The sequence below is a fragment of the Protomyctophum parallelum genome, assembly GCF_964188405.1.
Source record: "Protomyctophum parallelum genome assembly, chromosome: 15".
NCBI classification, from domain to species: Eukaryota; Metazoa; Chordata; class Actinopteri; order Myctophiformes; family Myctophidae; genus Protomyctophum; species Protomyctophum parallelum.
The window spans coordinates 11,258,862-11,277,744 of record NC_139710.1 but is presented as its reverse complement, the minus strand read 5'-3'; the positions used below and the strand labels follow the sequence as shown (position 1 = coordinate 11,277,744).

The window sequence follows — 18,883 nt, the reverse complement described above, 5'->3', positions numbered from 1 at the left end:
AAGAACATTTTCCGCCTAAGTACTAAGGCTAAGTTGTGTTTACTGGGGGGGGCTTGGGTTAGGGTTAGGGTAACCCTAATATAGTAGAGCACCAGCAGGTATATACAGTATATAGTCCATATGGATTTCTGGAACATTTCAAATCAAATAATCACATTTATTATGCCTATTTTGAGAGTAATTGACAGGCACAGTCATCAACTAGAACTGCACTCTGTCGAGTGCATACTAGTAGGCCATAAATGGCCAGGCCTACTAGTCAAATCTCAGTTTCTCTGTGAAGGAACGTTTGAAATGTTGAATTGTTTGGTTTAACTATTTGCTACCTACCTACTTTATGCATGTAAAAAATTACTTTGCGCCACTTTTCATGCGTATGCACCGTCCCAGCATATTCGATGCGTATGCACCGTCCCAGCAAATCACGTAATGACTACTTGTGCCTGATACAGCAGTGGTGCCAGATTACATACATGTATACATAGGAGCATTACCTTTAATCCTCCCAACACTAAAACATATCGTCATTACGTCACCATCTAAAACCAATTACACTCCGTCATTGGGTCCTTTAATCCACATCTTTATTACAACTGCGCAAGTTATAATCAGGGAGCGGGGTACACTGTAGTGATAAACTTCTCTTGGAGGAACTATAGGTAGCGTGTGGACAGATTACACAATGACTTTGCAATGATGAAACCGTCGATGCACCTACTCATAATGGTGCATTTTGTAACTAACTGCTTTACAAACGAACTAGCAGCTATAAGCATTGTATTCTTAATTTTGGATGGAATTACATTCAGCTGATGCAAACCTGCCAGTGCCAAGGTGGTGAGGTATTGTCTGTATACAGAATCAGTCAGTCCTTCTCCAAATTAAAATGTACCGGTATTCACATTATTTTTATTCACACACATGGAGCGAGAAAATAAACCCAGTTAGTTTACAGCATTTTATAACTAAGTGAATTGGTTAAAATATTGAATAATCTCTTGTGACGTTTCATTGTCCACACAGATCTCCTGTTTTTCTCGGACCTGGAGGAGCATGATACTGGCACCCTTTGTCTCAGGTATCGCATCATAGTGGTTGCCAGGTGCTTTTACAGTTTGATCTTTAAATGTATAATATGTGAAAATAACTGCCGTTGATTGCTTTGATTGTCACAGCATCTGTTCCATTGAGTCCCGATCAACAGGCCACCCTCCACAGGACTTTTGCTCTTCTTCTCAAGTAAGCGCTGTTGAAACTTTTCTTGTTGCCGGTTTATTCCAGAGATGGTGGCCACGTGACTTGATAAATGAATGGGTTCATGGGACAGCAGTGACCTGAATCATTGGTTAATGTTGTCTGTCTTGGCCTTTGTTTCAACAGGTGTCCGTTCCTATTGAATCTGGACCTGATAGGAATTGCCAACCGCTTTGCCCAGTTTGGTCTGTCAGCCCTTGCACTCGGATCTCTCCTCCTCATCCCCTGTTCCAGGAAAAAGGAACAGCAGATCCAGGTGACTGATTAACAGATGATTTGGTCAAGGTTGTACTTTGTCTCCACCAGGCCGAAGGCATGGGGAGAGCATGTTTCGCACTTCGTCCGTGTACAGCTAATCTCCGGCACCGATCGTTGCCTCTGTCCCACTTTTTCCACAATTGCTTGTTATAGCGCCACCATGAGGCTGGTTTTTGCAAAACACATTTCTTTATATTACGTACACATTTTATCCATATGTTACGACCCCCTGTCTAGGGTAGGGGGAGATGACATAATAATGAGGAGATAGCTTTTACAAAAGATTTGTTTATTGTCTCCACCAGGCCGAAGGCATGTGGGGAGAGTATGTTTTGCACTCCGTCCGTCCGCGTGTCCGTCCGTCCGTCCGTGTGTCCGTCCGTGTGTCCGTCCGTGTGTCCGTGAACAGCTAATCTCGGCCACCGTTAACCCGGTCGATGCCATATTTTGCACACACACTCCCTGGATGCCAACCATGAACCTCTGCCCCAAACTTTCCAGAACGGCCTGTTATAGCGCCACCAGGAGGCCGCTTTGTGCAAAACAAGTTTTTGCACAGTACACCTACAGATTTTGTCCAAACATCACGCAAATTGGTACACAGTCTCTCTAGAGCCATTCAACGAAACGGCTCTTTCAGATTTATCAGACTCCATCCTGATTGGTTAAGATTGGCTTCCAAAGTTCACAGGAGTGCTCAGTTTCAAACAAAATGCTGCAAATCATGAACACATCGCGTGATTTCTGTGAAATTGTGCACCCACATTCCCACTAGGCCGAGGACGAAATGCCACATGAACAATTTCAACTCAGCCTCAAGGTGGCGCTATAACTGGCCGAAAAGTGTTTTTACCTCTAACTGCACGGATCTGTGGATAACCTGGTGGAGACCTGTGCCCGGAAGGGCACTTTTTCTAGTTATCTCCTTTTTTCTTTTGACAGAGACAAAAACGTGTCAGTTCTTTGTGAAAAACTTGCTATCTTAAGAAAATAAAAATTACTTATTGGAAACAAAAATACAATTACTAACCTCACTACACTAATAAAGATACAATAAATAGGATCAAACACCCCTACGGGATGGTAAAGCAGGGTTTCACATTACATAGGGAAATACAAAAGTACAATAAATAACTGAACATGAAACTGTGATAACAAAATCTAACTTACTCAAAGGACTGAAGTCAAACTAACTAAAGAAACAAAATACCAAAGCAAACAAAAGAAAAGGCAACATGGGTGGAGGACAAGAGGGATGGAGTCTGCTGCAGAAGTAAGCCGTCGTCTAGTTTTTTTACTCTATACACCACACATTCTCCATTCACCTCCATTCATGACCTTAATATAGAGAACACCAAAGGGAAACAATATAACATGGGCTGCCAACATTTCCAACTTAATTAACCAAATACAATAACAATTATAATCAGGACGGCAGTCCGTAACACCATACATACATCACACAAATTGGTATACACCATCTCTATAGTTATTTGATCAACACAGACCCGTCTGCTTCCCCATATTGCATCCCTATTGGCTATTGCCTTCCAAAGTTTGCAGGATTGGTCCGTTTTGAACAAAATGCCTCAAATCATGAACGCAGAGTGCAATGTGAGTGAAGTTTTACATGCACATTCCAACTAAGCCGAGGGCGCTCTTACTGGCCCATTCGTGTTTTTACCTATAACTGGACCGATCTGTGTAAAACTTTGTAGGCACACTCCCTAGAGGCCACGAAACATTTTTCACATGTGCTCTTAATAGCGCCACCTTTTGAATTTACTCCTTCAGATTTTATCCAGATCTCACGCAAATCGGTACACATAATCTCTATAGTTATGTGATGAAGACGGGTCTGTTTGATTTCTCATTTTCCATCCTAAATGGCTAAGATTGCCTTCCAAAGTTTTCAGGAGTGGCCCGTTTTGTACAAAACACAGCGTCCGATTGCAGTGAAACCGCACACATATTCCCACTAGGCTGACGAAGAAATGCTACTTGACATTTTTCCAAAAAGTCAAAAGTAAAACTTGATTTGGTTTAGTTTCCTTCAGACAAAGCAGCAGCATAGATTAGAATAATTATTCTAAGAAATTATAAACTTTTAAAAGAAATGAGAGTGCAAAAAGGGAATAAAATGGAGCATCATCAAATGTACATGTGTATAATTTGGGTATATTGTGTACACACCAACAGCATTTTTCCTCAGTAGCTGCCAAGTCAAATCATATATTGACTGTGATTGTATATTCCTGTTATTGATTTATTCATTAATTATTCATCTGCTATGAGTTTTATCCGAAATAGTTCACTTGTTATCATTATGTCTGAAATCTGAATGAAGTGCCTTAGCAGAGAAAGTAAACAAGGCTCATGGGAGGGCACCTGCATAGTATTGGGACTGAGAACTGCTTAGCTAAAATACTGTATCAATATTAGAGTCAAAACCTGTGGTGACGCCTCAGTGCCTATTTGAAGCAATCTTTTCATTATTGTTGTATCAAAATATATATACTAAAGGGCATTTATTCTCTCACAAAGGAAATATTTGATTTACACAATTTATTTTTACTGTTTGCAGGGTTTCCTTTCTCGCTCTAACCATGTGACCATACTGGAGCAAGTAGAAGAGCTTATGAACAGTGGGGACTTGGCTGGCATTCCATTACAGGTTAGTTACTGTCTTTGCATCTTACATTATTATCCCCTGTATTAGTTTTCTCTTTCAGAATCATGCATTGAGATGGTGTTAGAAAGATTGTTTCTAAATGACCTACGGTAGTTATATTACTCTTGTTAAATACAATTAATAGCATCAATACTGTTGTGCTGAGCAATTAGAGATGTATAGATAGAAAGACCTTTATTGATCCAATGAGGAGATATTCAGTGTCCATGAAAATTACAGCAGTCATAAAGACGGAACGCCTTATAAGAGAACACAGCAGATTAGAAAATAAAAGAATAACATGTCATAGTGTGGGGAAAGACTCTGGCACTGGACCGTGCAGAATGTTGTGTCTGACCAGTGTTAGTACAGTACGTTTAGGGTAGCAGAGCCATTATCCAGATCATACTACTGAATGTCTGTTCTTCCAACTAAAACCCATGTGTATCAAATTGAGACTTTGTGGATTCATTTCATCTCACACTGACATCTTTATTTTATTTTTTTCAAAAGCATATACTTCCTAATACAATTACAATGCGTTTTTACCAACTTAGGTTAATTTTACCATTTTGTTTGAAACAAATTTGTTACACTATTTTTCTGATCAATACCTGTATTATGTGCATTGCTACTGTACCTCCCCAGATCAAGGACACAGTGTTGACATTCATCAACCAAAATGGGCAGCAGCATAAGGTGCTGAAGACAAAGTACTTCAAGTAGGACTGGGGCAGTATGTTTGTACTACAGTAAAAACCTTCACTGTTTTTACACTGATGATGAACTACTTTGCTACTTTACTTTAAATTGTTTGTGATAATAAAAACGTGAATCATACTGAGAATTGTTATTACGTTTATTTAGCTCTTATTTAAATCATCGATGGGGAATACAAGCCAATAGAAACTGCAGACTTTCTAGTCCTGAAAAGTTGCAATGCGAAAATTGCAACTTGTAAAGAAATCTTGTTTAAAAAAATCTGCCTAATGATGATGTCACTAGAAGACTGTTTCTAAACTGCCCACAGCCCTCCTATGAGGCACAGACTGAGTAGAAAAACATTGTGCCATTTTATCATGATTATATTATATGAAGATAAGTTGAAAAGTGGTGAAGTGGTCCTTTAACTGTTACCTATATTTAATATAGCCTACATTTGTCTCTTTGAACTAGAATTTGATAGACAAATTTAATAGACCCACCCCCCAATAGCGATTGTCCAATCTTAGCTTGCAACCGTTGCCATCTGCCAACACTGCCATGCCCATGACTCGGACACGCTACCATCACATATCGTATAAGAGTGGAGAAAAACAGCATCTTAAAGTTTGATACACGTTTGATACACATGAGTGCAGCTAGAACTTTTCCATTGCATCTTATGAGAGGTGGTGTTCTTGTTGAGGTTGAGGCGTCTAGAGAGTATGGCCCTCATTTATCAACCGTGCGTACGCCAAAATATGGGTGCACGCCGAAATTACCGACATTTTCGGCATTTAACATTTCCGCCAAAGCTTGAAATTGAACTTGACAAAGTTCAAAACTCACGTCTGGTCGGGAGCTGTCGTACGTTTTGTCCTCACCTGTTTTTCTGTCGTAGAACAGCAGAGCAGCATTGTTTGACCAGCTGAGAGGCTGTCACAGGCATCTAAACATGTTTTCACTCCTAAAATGTATAAAACTAATAATGGCCTACATGTGAAAAAAATATATTTTGTAAAAGCATGTCATATGAAATTGGTAGGATATTATCATATTTCCAAGTGTGCAAGCTTATTAAAATCGCGCAATTAAAAACAATGCAAGTCATGCTTAAGCCATTTAAACAGTGTTTTGCATGAGCGCATACCGGTAGCCCCCCCCCCCCCCCCCCCCCATGACATATCGAGAGGCATTTGCAGTGCTGCAGCTTTAGCTTTTCTTTTCGCAGATAAGTAAGTCTACAGCCATGTCTTTCTCACGTCTCGTCCTTTTAATTAAGGGTAAACCTGACGCACTCGAATGCCACAAAATGTGACATGCCGACAGTGCAGAGGCAGCAAAGTGGGGACCGCATCTTTTTTTTTTCGTCATATGGAAATCACGGGGTGCCAACTTAATTCACGGACCTCCACCACTACAGCCTACCACCAGTACCACATAAGGTTTAGGCTGCGAGGCATGCAGCCTAATATACAGTAATGTCATAAACGTGCATGCAGGTCACGACAGTTACAGAGACAGACGGAACAGGAGCGGAGGAGGAGATGCAGAGTTTCAAAACAGCTTGTTGTATATTAAATGAATAAACATTTTAATAATTTTATATACAACTAACAACACACAGTGAAAGTTGCTTGCAAATTACGATATGTGGTGCGTGCGTGCGGGGGGTGAGGAGCAAGGGAGGCAGCAAGGGAAGCGAAGCGAGAGGAGAAACAGACAGCTTTATTTAATTCATGCAGGTTTATTTATTTAAGATGCAAAGAGTTGCAAGTTGCGTTTGCGTGCGTGCGTCTGTGTGTGTATGAGAAAGGGGGCAGAAAGGCAAGCGAGGGATTTTATTTTCTTCATGTAACCATGGTTTCAAAATCGTATTACCGTTGTTCCTGTCGCAAAAACGAGGGCGAGGCTTGATTTCATAGGGCGTGCCAGATAGATTTCAGCCGTCACATTTATTAACGTCGGAACGAAATTAAGGAAGGATCAGCTGTTTGCGATCACTTTATAAATGCCGTGGCGACGTGGGTGTACTACGAAACCTGCACTCAAATCTGTGGCAGATTTTACACTCGATTGATAAATGAGGGCCTAAGAGAGTATGCACATGCAGCACCTTTCCACCGAGACACGCCCCCCCTCATCGAGACTGAGTGGCAAAACATTGAAGCATTGAAGTTTGGAAGTGCTCGTTGGAAATCACCCAACGGTGCTGCACTAACTGTTTCTAAATTGCACTTAATGGAGGAGGCAGCAGGACGTTGAGTTATTGAAAACGAGCGCTTCCAAACTCTGACAGTCACCTGCACTGGAATTTCTTGACAGAAAATAGACAAATCCAGGCCTTCCCTCTCCAGAGCAACAACATATAGGCATATGGATATCTGGTTGTTCAGAGCTGCATATCCGACCGCTGTGCACAATTTCACATGCAGTATATGGTCATGTGCATACTGTATGCGGGACTGACTGACTTTTATTCATTCATTCAAGTTTTATTTATTCTCGAATTTCTCTCTGTGCGCTCACCAAGGTTTTAAAACGGCTCAAGGGTACCAGTGTGGTCAATTTTAATTTAATTACTTGACCGGGTGTGGTAGGGTTCAGAGTCCCATTTCATGAAAGATGAGATGTATTGAGGATTTAGCCATTTTATCATGATTATTAGTGAGGAGCTATTATATGAAGATAGGTTGAAAAGTGGTGAAGTGGTCCTTTAACCGGTTAGTTGATAAACTGTGTTTTTGTTTAAAAAAATAATAATAATCTGATAATCTTAATTTCTCTCAATGTCAGAGACTGCATGGTCACACATTTGTTACATTCCCCGACATATTCTCGCCGGGGGACACTGTCGCGAAAATATAGTGTAATTGGACGGGGGTCCGATTACAGACTCATTACACTAGTCCAAGTTTCTTTGGAAATGCACTGTTCTGCAAATCAATCAATGCCTGCGGGCAGCTGTTCCGCTGCACCTGCACACCCAAGTTGGTTTGCTTACATGTGTTCATAATAAGATATAGGCTATAGCTTATTATGCAAAATATCCTAATAATATCCAAAATATAGACGATACATTAAACGATTCACTCATGAAATTAACTAGGCCTACTAATAATAGGTATGCCTAATAGAAAATTATTTCGCCATTGTCACCGATATCTTTTATTTTTCTTGTCTGAAGACTGACCTGTTCCATCACTGCAGTATACTGACTGCAAACTCCCATGCAGCAGAGCACAGCTCCACCAGACCCAGACCATTAACGTTTGTTCTGTATTGATTCGTTCCCATTGTGGTTCTCATGTAGAACTACGGTGGACATTGTATAGCCTACTGTCTAGTATTGTGTGCCCGACTTTTGCCACAGAACGGGACACAAAACGAACCAGCAATGACGATAAGAGATCCATCTATTAATATAACCAACAAGCGCACACACACACACACACACACACGCCGGGGACAAATTCGAGGCCCTGTGCGAATGTTTTTGTATTAATTAATATCCAAAACTGAGCACAAACAAAGACTATGAAAGTCTCTTCAAATAGGCTACTATTGTAGCAGGTGCTTGTAAATAACTGATTACTGTACAAGTGTACATAATGCCAGTCAAGTTGCGCAAATGTCAGATCAATATTAGCAGAGCGCCATGGGCCTATATGGGCATAAAAAGGACACAGGTAGACTAGAGTCTAGTGGATAGAATATATCCAGTCTGGATCATCGCTCATCATGAAACTGTTCAGCATCTGCTAGCTTTGAGTAGGCTGTAGGCACACATCCTCTTTCACGTGAATCCCCTTTTGCGTTCGTTGACTGGGACCACTACAGAAAATTGCACATGAACATTTCATTTTCAGGAATTAACATTCATAGACACACCCATTGATTGATCTGTCAACCCACAATTTATAACTTTGCCCATACAAGGTCCAGTCATAGGCCTATGCTGGAGGGATACGTGAACATGGTGGTGGGTGGGGCCTCCAGTAATTAAATTGAACAAATAAAACATGTCAATGGTAAATGAACTGCATTTATAGTGCTTTTCTCATTGCCATGTACTAAGGGGTGGGTCTAATCATTGGTGGGTTTCCTGTGACAGATTAAAAGCGTCATCCTTCAAACCACAATGCTTCTCTGCACCTCTTATAAGCATGCAATAAGAATTAGCTTATTTAGTGGACCTGTCCTGTATCCAACAAACCGAGCTACTGTACGTGAAAAAATGCACTGCCTTTTTAATGGAACTTTGCTCATCCAACTGCTACCTCCAGTACTTATCACAGAGTTTATTCTGGGTGTCATCGGTAATGGCCTGGCTCTTTGGATCTTCTGTTTCCATCTGAAACCCTGGAAAAGCAGCACTGTCATTATATTCAACCTGGCACTGGCTGACTTTCTGCTCATTGTAGTTCTGCCTTTCCGTGCAAGCTACTATGTTTCTAGGATGAAGTGGATGTTTGGAGATACTTTCTGCAACATTTCTCTCTTCCTGTTGGCAATGAACCGCACTGGAAGTATCATGTTTTTAATGGCTGTTGCTGTGGACAGGTATGTGCGCGTGGTGCATCCCCACCATTCCATCAATTCTTTAAGTATCCACAAAGCAGTATGCTGTGCATTTGGGCTGTGGGTGGTCACGATCTCAATGACTGCTCATCTCCTGGCTATACCAAGAAACAACACAACTCGCTGTGAGAGCTTTACGGTTGAGGGTAAATTGCAAGAGTCCAATCCTATGCTGATGTGGCATAGAACCGAGTTTTTACTTTCCTTCTGGATTCCACTGGCTGTAATACTCTACTGCACATTCCAAATCATTGGTCATCTGAGAAGGAGACAGCTGGGTCAAAATGCCAAGATCAAAAAGGCTCTGTGGTTCATAACTGTTGTGGTGGTCGTCTTCATTATCTGCTTCCTCCCAAGTAACATTACAGAGCTACTGGCCTGGATTAAGAAGAGAGAATCTAAAGATTGTCATCAGATGGAGGTTCTGGACACAGCATTTTACATTACCATCACCCTGACCTATCTCAACAGCATGTTGGATCCTATTGTTTACTACCTCTCCAGCCCTGCATTCCAGAAAATATTCAAGAAAGCTATTGGAGTACGTCAAGCAGAGGACACTGCAGACGCAGCGGATAAGACTCGAGAAACGGTTCCAAGTCCATCAGCCAATTATGAAAGCCACTGTCAACAATGACAATGGTACATATTGAGAACAGAGTTAATTTGTACATTTGTAATCGCATGTTTTCCCTTTTCCTCTTTTTGCAACCGCAGGTCGCAGTTAACTATGAAATTGTGCATTTCCCGTCAGTTGGTCACACCCCATATATGGTCATGACTCATGTTTGTGACATCATGTGATGTCAATATTAATATATTAAACCCATATATGGAGATCCCTGATGTCATCAATATTGGCCAGCAAAAAAAAAAAAGAAATTGCACTAGGTATGTTGGTGTGTGGTTTTTTAATGTTGTATGGGTCACTGTGTGCCTTTGTTGTCTTGTATTGTATTGTATCTGTATGCTGCAGGGCGGGTCCTTGGGGTCCAAGACAAATTTCTCCCTTGGGAGACAAAATAAAGAAACCTTGAACCTTGTACATCTCACCTCAAACCCTTAGATCTCCATATATGGAGCTGACCTGTTCTGACATTCCATGTTGATCGTTCCCCATCCATCCTTCCTCTTCGATGTCTCCCTTTTGACTGATACCTGTCCATTTAAACTCTAGATGGACCTGCCCCAAAGTTATTACTTGCGCAAGTACTGTATGTCAGTGACTACCTTGGCCAATCAGGAATTGTGACATTTTTGGTGGTCCCCTTGGCCAATCGGGTATTGTATATTTTTAGTGGCGTCACTGATCGGCCAATCCAATCAGGGATTATTTTATTTTAAATGTTTGTTTATGGGTTTCGTCTTTATTTGTTATATTTTAAAGAGGGATGGACGGTAAGTTAACAAGAGTCAGCTCGACAGAGTGCATTTCTCGTTAGTGCAGTCACGCCCGGCAGCCGGCAAGAACTAGAGTTCTCAACAGGCCCAAAAAGTCAGAGTGCGCACATTTGGGTCTGATAAGTCCCGGAAAAGATGCGCTGTGATGGCCAGTAATCACTTGAGTGGCAGCGTAACGTAGCGTGCCTTCCACACTTCCGCCACAATATGTACATGAGGGGGCAGAATTTGCAGGCCCCCTCTGGCACCAGCGTGGCACCGGGCCTGGTGTAAATTGTTCCTCCCCTCTACCTCCAAAGAACTGCAGCGGCCAATGAGGCATCTATTTTTGAGCGGAGCCTCCACTCTGTTACGAAATTGGTGACCTGCCGAAATGTGACCATCTTGTGGACTTCACACAACTTACATGGAAGTCTAGCTTTAAATACGTGGCCTAAATACAGCTACGGCGCTATAGGTTGAACTCTGTTAATGAACAAACTGCAACATTCGGACACTGACATTATGTGATGTCAACAAGTTTGTGACATATTTCAGCAGGTCACCAATTTCACCGTAACACCACCATGCTGGAGTGACCGAGTGTGAGGGAGCAAGTGGCCGAGATTTAGGCTATTGGAATTTGGCGTGTGTGTGTGTGTGTGTGTACGGAAAGCTGCAACACTGTAACTGTCACTAAGACAGAGTTACTAATTGTGCCTTCCATTTTGACATGCGCCCCAGAGGCGTCTGGCATGCTGCAAACAAGTAATAGCCGTGTAAAGGCCAGCCAATAGGATATTTCAAAGTGTCTGTGATGTCATGGGCACTGGTCGCACTTCCTTCCTGGGCTACATGTTGTCTCAGTACGACAGTCCTCTCCCTCTCCACAAGGTGGGATGAGTGCAGCAAAGCATTATGGTAATTGTAATCCAGCAGTTGCAAGTAGACTAGAGGTTGAAACTGTTCCAGTGTCAGTTGCATAAAACCACTTAGGCTACGGTTGCCCTTACATTTATGAAATAAATATTTTCCATATGGGACAAACTTATGTTTGAAACTTAAGGTATGCAACTGGAAACTACCTATAACATAGAATATATAGACCACATACTCATGGGAGGCTGCAAATCTCTACTGCTCTCTAGTGATTCACATTTGAAGCTACAGTATGAACCATGCTTCTTGGAGAATTAGCTTTATATGCTGGCTAAGGCTTTCTTGGGTTTAAATCCTCTTAGCAAACCTTGTATTATACTTTACTTTCCTGAGTGTGTCTTTGCAAACTGTTATCAATGAATCAAAATGGTGCCAAGCAAACCGGTGTAGACTATGATTAATCACATCCAAAAAGGTGGTTATTCTACCTCAGTAACCCTGGGATCAAGCAATTCCATGTGATTTGTATATCGATATGGTTTATTTAATTTTATTTATTTTACACATGTGTTATAGCCTATTGTAATTTATCTTCACTTCATAGTTTATAATTATTACTATTGCTGCTATAGGTTTTTGCTAGTATTATTATACCTTCCTTTATTAGCCTATATCTTGTTTCATTTTATATATTTACAGTCTGTGGATGTCACCAACATTTCACTGCACATATTTGTATGATTGAGTGACAAATATAGTTTAATTATTTCTATTGCTGCTATAGGGTTTTGCTAGTATTATTATACCTTGCTTTATTAGCCTATATCTTGTTTAATTTTATATATTAACACAGTCTGTGGCTGTCACCAATATTTCACTGCACATATGTGTATGATTGAGTGACAAATAAAGCTTCAATCTTTAATCCTTGGTTGCATGTTTGGATATTTATTCCTTTGCTCAGGATATACAGCATATTACCTGCAATGATAGTTTGTCTCACTTTTAAAAGTAGAAAAATATATACCATATAGTCCAGGCAAAGTAGCATTTCCAGACAGACTAATTAAAATAGAATTTTTTTCACCATAGATCATCTCTATGAGGTGTCTAGAATAACATACTAAAAGTCCTAAGAAATCCTAGATGCGGAAATATGTTTAATTCTCATCAATTCAAGATGTGTGCTAATACCTCGAGAAAACTAAACACCCTAATGGGCATTCTTTTTTCTTTTGTCCTATCACAATGAAACTTTCCACAATGAATCTTAACATGAAAACTAAACTTTTTTGTATTACAAGTTTCTCTGAAACTTAATTTGAATATGCAAATTAGCTTAATATATATTGAATATGCCTACATTTGCATATCACGAAAATTACTTTTCCCCAAAATGTATAATATTTACATTGTTGTTTGTTAATGATATCAAACACACTGATCAGACTTTCATGAACCATTTCATCGAAATATTGTGACTTCATAGAATAACATCAAAAACACCATTCATATGTATGACAAATTTATGTATGACAAATGCATAAATCCGTCAAATCTTCCTCCAACCATCCTACTGCTAATGGTTGATGGCAATGCTGCTTTTGGACTGGCCTCTAACCTGAAACCTGCCGGGCTTGGTTGTACCTACCGGGGGCATAACCCCCACCGGTATAGTCCTCAGGGTCACAGAGGCCAGGTGACCTACCTCTGTGAGGACATCCCCTGGCTGCAGCAGTGTCTCAGTCCATCCCAGTCTTCTTGTTCCTGCACTCTGCAGACGCGCCTGAAGCTGTTGCAGGCCATCTCCCACCTCCAGGTAGACTCCATCACACATCTCCCACCTCCAGGTAGACTCCATCACACATCTCCCACCTCCAGGTAGACTCCATTACACAGCTCTCCCACCTCCAGGTAGACTCCATCACACAGCTCTGTCACCTCCAGGTAGACTCCATCACACAGCTCTGTCACCTCCAGGTTAGCCTGACCCAGAGCGAGACATTTCTCGTCTAGAGGGGCGGGTCGCGCCTCAGAAATGCGCGCACCCTGATTGGATCTCATCGATCTGTCCGTCACCCCCGGCCCCTCCTCTCCCCCCTAGTGCAGCGCTACGTCACATCATTTAGAGCGACGCCCACCCGGAAGGGTTGACTCCCACTTTTAGACTGGTTCAGCCCACGGCTTTTTCCAGGCTTTCATCTTTCGCGCAGACGAAATGAAAGCCTGGCTATCGAGGCTACCTCCAGGTAGACTCCATCACACAGCTCTCCCACCTCCAGGTAGACTTCATCACACAGCTCTGTCACCTCCAGGTCCAGGTAGACTCGATCACACAGCTCTGTCACCTCCAGGTAGACTCCATCACACAGCTATCCCACCTCCAGGTAGACTCCATCACACAGCTCTGTCACCTCCAGGTAGACTCCATCACACAGCTCTGTCACCTCCAGGTAGACTCCATCACACAGCTCTGTCACATCCAGGTAGACTCCATCACACAGCTCTGTCTCCTCCAGGTAGACTCCATCACACAGCTCTCCCACCTCCAGGTAGACTCCATCACACAGCTCTGTCATCTCCAGGTAGACTCCATCACACAGCTCTCCCACCTCCAGGTAGACTTCATCACACAGCTCTGTCACCTCCAGGTCCAGGTAGACTCGATCACACAGCTCTGTCACCTCCAGGTAGACTCCATCACACAGCTATCCCACCTCCAGGTAGACTCCATCACACAGCTCTGTCACCTCCAGGTAGACTCCATCACACAGCTCTGTCACCTCCAGGTAGACTCCATCACACAGCTCTGTCACATCCAGGTAGACTCCATCACACAGCTCTGTCTCCTCCAGGTAGACTCCATCACACAGCTCTCCCACCTCCAGGTAGACTCCATCACACAGCTCTGTCACCTCCAGGTAGACTCCATCACACAGCTCTGTCTCCTCCAGGTAGACTCCATCACACAGCTCTGTCTCCTCCAGGTAGACTCCATCACACAGCTCTGTCACCTCCAGGTAGACTCCATCACACAGCTCTCCCACCTCCAGGTAGACTTCATCACACAGCTCTGTCACCTCCAGGTCCAGGTAGACTCCATCACACAGCTATCCCACCTCCAGGTAGACTCCATCACATAGCTCTGTCACCTCCAGGTAGACTCCATCACACAGCTCTGTCACCTCCAGGTAGACTCCATCACACAGCTCTGTCACCTCCAGGTAGACTCCATCACACAGCTCTCCCACCTCCAGGTAGACTCCATCACACAGCTCTCCCACCTCCAGGTAGACTCCATCACACAGCTCTCCCACCTCCAGGTAGACTTCATCACACAGCTCTGTCACCTCCAGGTCCAGGTAGACTCGATCACACAGCTCTGTCACCTCCAGGTAGACTCCATCACACAGCTATCCCACCTCCAGGTAGACTCCATCACACAACTCTGTCACCTCCAGGTAGACTCCATCACACAGCTCTGTCTCCTCCAGGTAGACTCCATCACACATCTCCCACCTCCAGGTAGACTCCATCACACATCTCCCACCTCCAGGTAGACTCCATTACACAGCTCTCCCACCTCCAGGTAGACTCCATCACACAGCTCTGTCACCTCCAGGTAGACTCCATCACACAGCTCTGTCACCTCCAGGTTAGCCTGACCCAGAGCGAGACATTTCTCGTCTAGAGGGGCGGGTCGCGCCTCAGAAATGCGCGCACCCTGATTGGATCTCATCGATCTGTCCGTCACCCCCGGCCCCTCCTCTCCCCCCTAGTGCAGCGCTACGTCACATCATTTAGAGCGACGCCCACCCGGAAGGGTTGACTCCCACTTTTAGACTGGTTCAGCCCACGGCTTTTTCCAGGCTTTCATCTTTCGCGCAGACGAAATGAAAGCCTGGCTATCGAGGCTACCTCCAGGTAGACTCCATCACACAGCTCTCCCACCTCCAGGTAGACTTCATCACACAGCTCTGTCACCTCCAGGTCCAGGTAGACTCGATCACACAGCTGTCACCTCCAGGTAGACTCCATCACACAGCTATCCCACCTCCAGGTAGACTCCATCACACAGCTCTGTCACCTCCAGGTAGACTCCATCACACAGCTCTGTCACCTCCAGGTAGACTCCATCACACAGCTCTGTCACATCCAGGTAGACTCCATCACACAGCTCTGTCTCCTCCAGGTAGACTCCATCACACAGCTCTCCCACCTCCAGGTAGACTCCATCACACAGCTCTGTCATCTCCAGGTAGACTCCATCACACAGCTCTCCCACCTCCAGGTAGACTTCATCACACAGCTCTGTCACCTCCAGGTCCAGGTAGACTCGATCACACAGCTCTGTCACCTCCAGGTAGACTCCATCACACAGCTATCCCACCTCCAGGTAGACTCCATCACACAGCTCTGTCACCTCCAGGTAGACTCCATCACACAGCTCTGTCACCTCCAGGTAGACTCCATCACACAGCTCTGTCACATCCAGGTAGACTCCATCACACAGCTCTGTCTCCTCCAGGTAGACTCCATCACACAGCTCTCCCACCTCCAGGTAGACTCCATCACACAGCTCTGTCACCTCCAGGTAGACTCCATCACACAGCTCTGTCTCCTCCAGGTAGACTCCATCACACAGCTCTGTCTCCTCCAGGTAGACTCCATCACACAGCTCTGTCACCTCCAGGTAGACTCCATCACACAGCTCTCCCACCTCCAGGTAGACTTCATCACACAGCTCTGTCACCTCCAGGTCCAGGTAGACTCCATCACACAGCTATCCCACCTCCAGGTAGACTCCATCACATAGCTCTGTCACCTCCAGGTAGACTCCATCACACAGCTCTGTCACCTCCAGGTAGACTCCATCACACAGCTCTGTCACCTCCAGGTAGACTCCATCACACAGCTCTCCCACCTCCAGGTAGACTCCATCACACAGCTCTCCCACCTCCAGGTAGACTCCATCACACAGCTCTGTCACCTCCAGGTAGACTCCATCACACAGCTCTGTCACCTCCAGGTAGACTCCATCACACAGCTCTGTCACATCCAGGTAGACTCCATCACACAGCTCTGTCTCCTCCAGGTAGACTCCATCACACAGCTCTCCCACCTCCAGGTAGACTCCATCACACAGCTCTGTCACCTCCAGGTAGACTCCATCACACAGCTCTGTCTCCTCCAGGTAGACTCCATCACACAGCTCTGTCTCCTCCAGGTAGACTCCATCACACAGCTCTGTCACCTCCAGGTAGACTCCATCACACAGCTCTCCCACCTCCAGGTAGACTTCATCACACAGCTCTGTCACCTCCAGGTCCAGGTAGACTCCATCACACAGCTATCCCACCTCCAGGTAGACTCCATCACATAGCTCTGTCACCTCCAGGTAGACTCCATCACACAGCTCTGTCACCTCCAGGTAGACTCCATCACACAGCTCTGTCACCTCCAGGTAGACTCCATCACACAGCTCTCCCACCTCCAGGTAGACTCCATCACACAGCTCTCCCACCTCCAGGTAGACTCCATCACACAGCTCTCCCACCTCCAGGTAGACTTCATCACACAGCTCTGTCACCTCCAGGTCCAGGTAGACTCGATCACACAGCTCTGTCACCTCCAGGTAGACTCCATCACACAGCTATCCCACCTCCAGGTAGACTCCATCACACAACTCTGTCACCTCCAGGTAGACTCCATCACACAGCTCTGTCTCCTCCAGGTAGACTCCATCACACAGCTCTCCCACCTCCAGGTAGACTCCATCACACATCTCCCACCTCCAGGTAGACTCCATCACACAGCTCTGTCTCCTCCAGGTAGACTCCATCACACAGCTCTGTCACCTCAAGGTAGACTCCATCACACAGCTCTGTCACCTCCAGGTAGACTCCATCACACAGCTCTGTCACCTCCAGGTAGACTCCATCACACAGCTCTGTCTCCTCCAGGTAGACTCCATCACACATCTCCCACCTCCAGGTAGACTCCATCACACAGCTCTGTCTCCTCCAGGTAGACTCCATCACACAGCTCTCCCACCTCCAGGTAGACTCCATCACACCTCTCCCACCTCCAGGTAGACTCCATCACACAGCTCTGTCACCTCCAGGTAGACTCCATCACACAGCTCTGTCACCTCCAGGTAGACTCCATCACACAGCTCTGTCTCCTCCAGGTAGACTCCATCACACAGCTCTGTCGCTACAATTATGTTGTGTGTTTCCTACTCCTTAAAGGTTTCACATGTGACATTAATTCATTTATTTTTAATGTCACAATCCCTTTAATGTGTTGCAAATTCATCCATCCATTCATCTTCATCCGCTCATCCGAAGTTGGGTTGCAGAGAGTTCCAGACTTCTCTTTCCTGGGCCACGTTAGCAGGGGAACCTCCCCTGTTGTTGCTACCTTGTCGTGGTGGGGAGGCTTGTGTGCCTCTGTGACCCTGAGGACTATACCGGTGGGGGTTATGCCCCCGGTAGGTACAACCAAGCCCGGCAGGTTTCAGGTTAGAGGCCAGTCCAAAAGCAGCATTGCCATCAACCATTATCAGTAGGATGGTTGGAGGAAGATTTGACGGATTTATGCATTTGTCATACATATGAATGGTGTTATTCTATGAAGTCACAATATTTCGATGAAATGGTTCATGAAAGTCTGATCAGTGTGTTTGATATCATTAACAAACAACAATGTAAATATTATACATTTTGGGGAAAAGTAATTTTCGTGATATGCAAATGTGGGCATATTCAATATATATTAAGCTAATTTGCATATTCAAATTAATTTTCAGAGAAACTTGTAATACAGAAAAGTTTAGTTTTCATGTTAAGATTCATTGTGGAAAGTTTCATTGTGATAGGACAAAAGAAAAAAAAAAGCCCATTAGGGTGTTTAGTTTTCTCGAGGTATTAGCACACATCTTGAATTGATGAGAATTAAACATATTTCCGCATCTAGGATTTCTTAGGACTTTTAGTATGTTATTCTAGACACCTCATAGAAATTATATCTGTTGAAAAAAAAACTATTTTAATTAGTCTGATTTTTGGGTCTAAAATGGGCTAGATTGCCTGGACTAATAGGCAAAGATGCTATATTATTCTGTCACTTAACCAGGGCTGTGATTTGGGCCATACC

The 18,883-nt window shown here is 44.0% G+C and overlaps 2 protein-coding genes across 2 annotated transcripts in view; both read left to right on the top strand.

Annotated features, from left to right (window-relative positions):
- The window catches only part of kntc1 (kinetochore associated 1), a 45,203-nt gene extending 40,229 nt beyond the window's left edge, over nucleotides 1–4,974 (top strand). Inside the window, exons 56-60 of the mRNA XM_083783713.1 lie at nucleotides 1,024–1,078; nucleotides 1,176–1,239; nucleotides 1,381–1,510; nucleotides 4,097–4,186; nucleotides 4,832–4,974. Of these exons, the coding sequence (XP_083639839.1) occupies nucleotides 1,024–1,078; nucleotides 1,176–1,239; nucleotides 1,381–1,510; nucleotides 4,097–4,186; nucleotides 4,832–4,909 (417 nt within the window). The 3' untranslated portion in view covers nucleotides 4,910–4,974. The remainder of the gene's footprint in view (nucleotides 1–1,023; nucleotides 1,079–1,175; nucleotides 1,240–1,380; nucleotides 1,511–4,096; nucleotides 4,187–4,831) is intronic.
- A 4,128-nt stretch (nucleotides 4,975–9,102) lies between these two features.
- On the top strand, nucleotides 9,103–10,230 carry LOC310871544 (hydroxycarboxylic acid receptor 2-like). Its single transcript, XM_083783127.1, has one exon. The coding sequence runs from the start codon at nucleotides 9,123–9,125 to the stop codon at nucleotides 10,101–10,103; it is 981 nt and encodes a 326-aa protein (XP_083639253.1). The 5' UTR covers nucleotides 9,103–9,122; the 3' UTR covers nucleotides 10,104–10,230.
- Nucleotides 10,231–18,883: the final 8,653 nt, after the last annotated feature.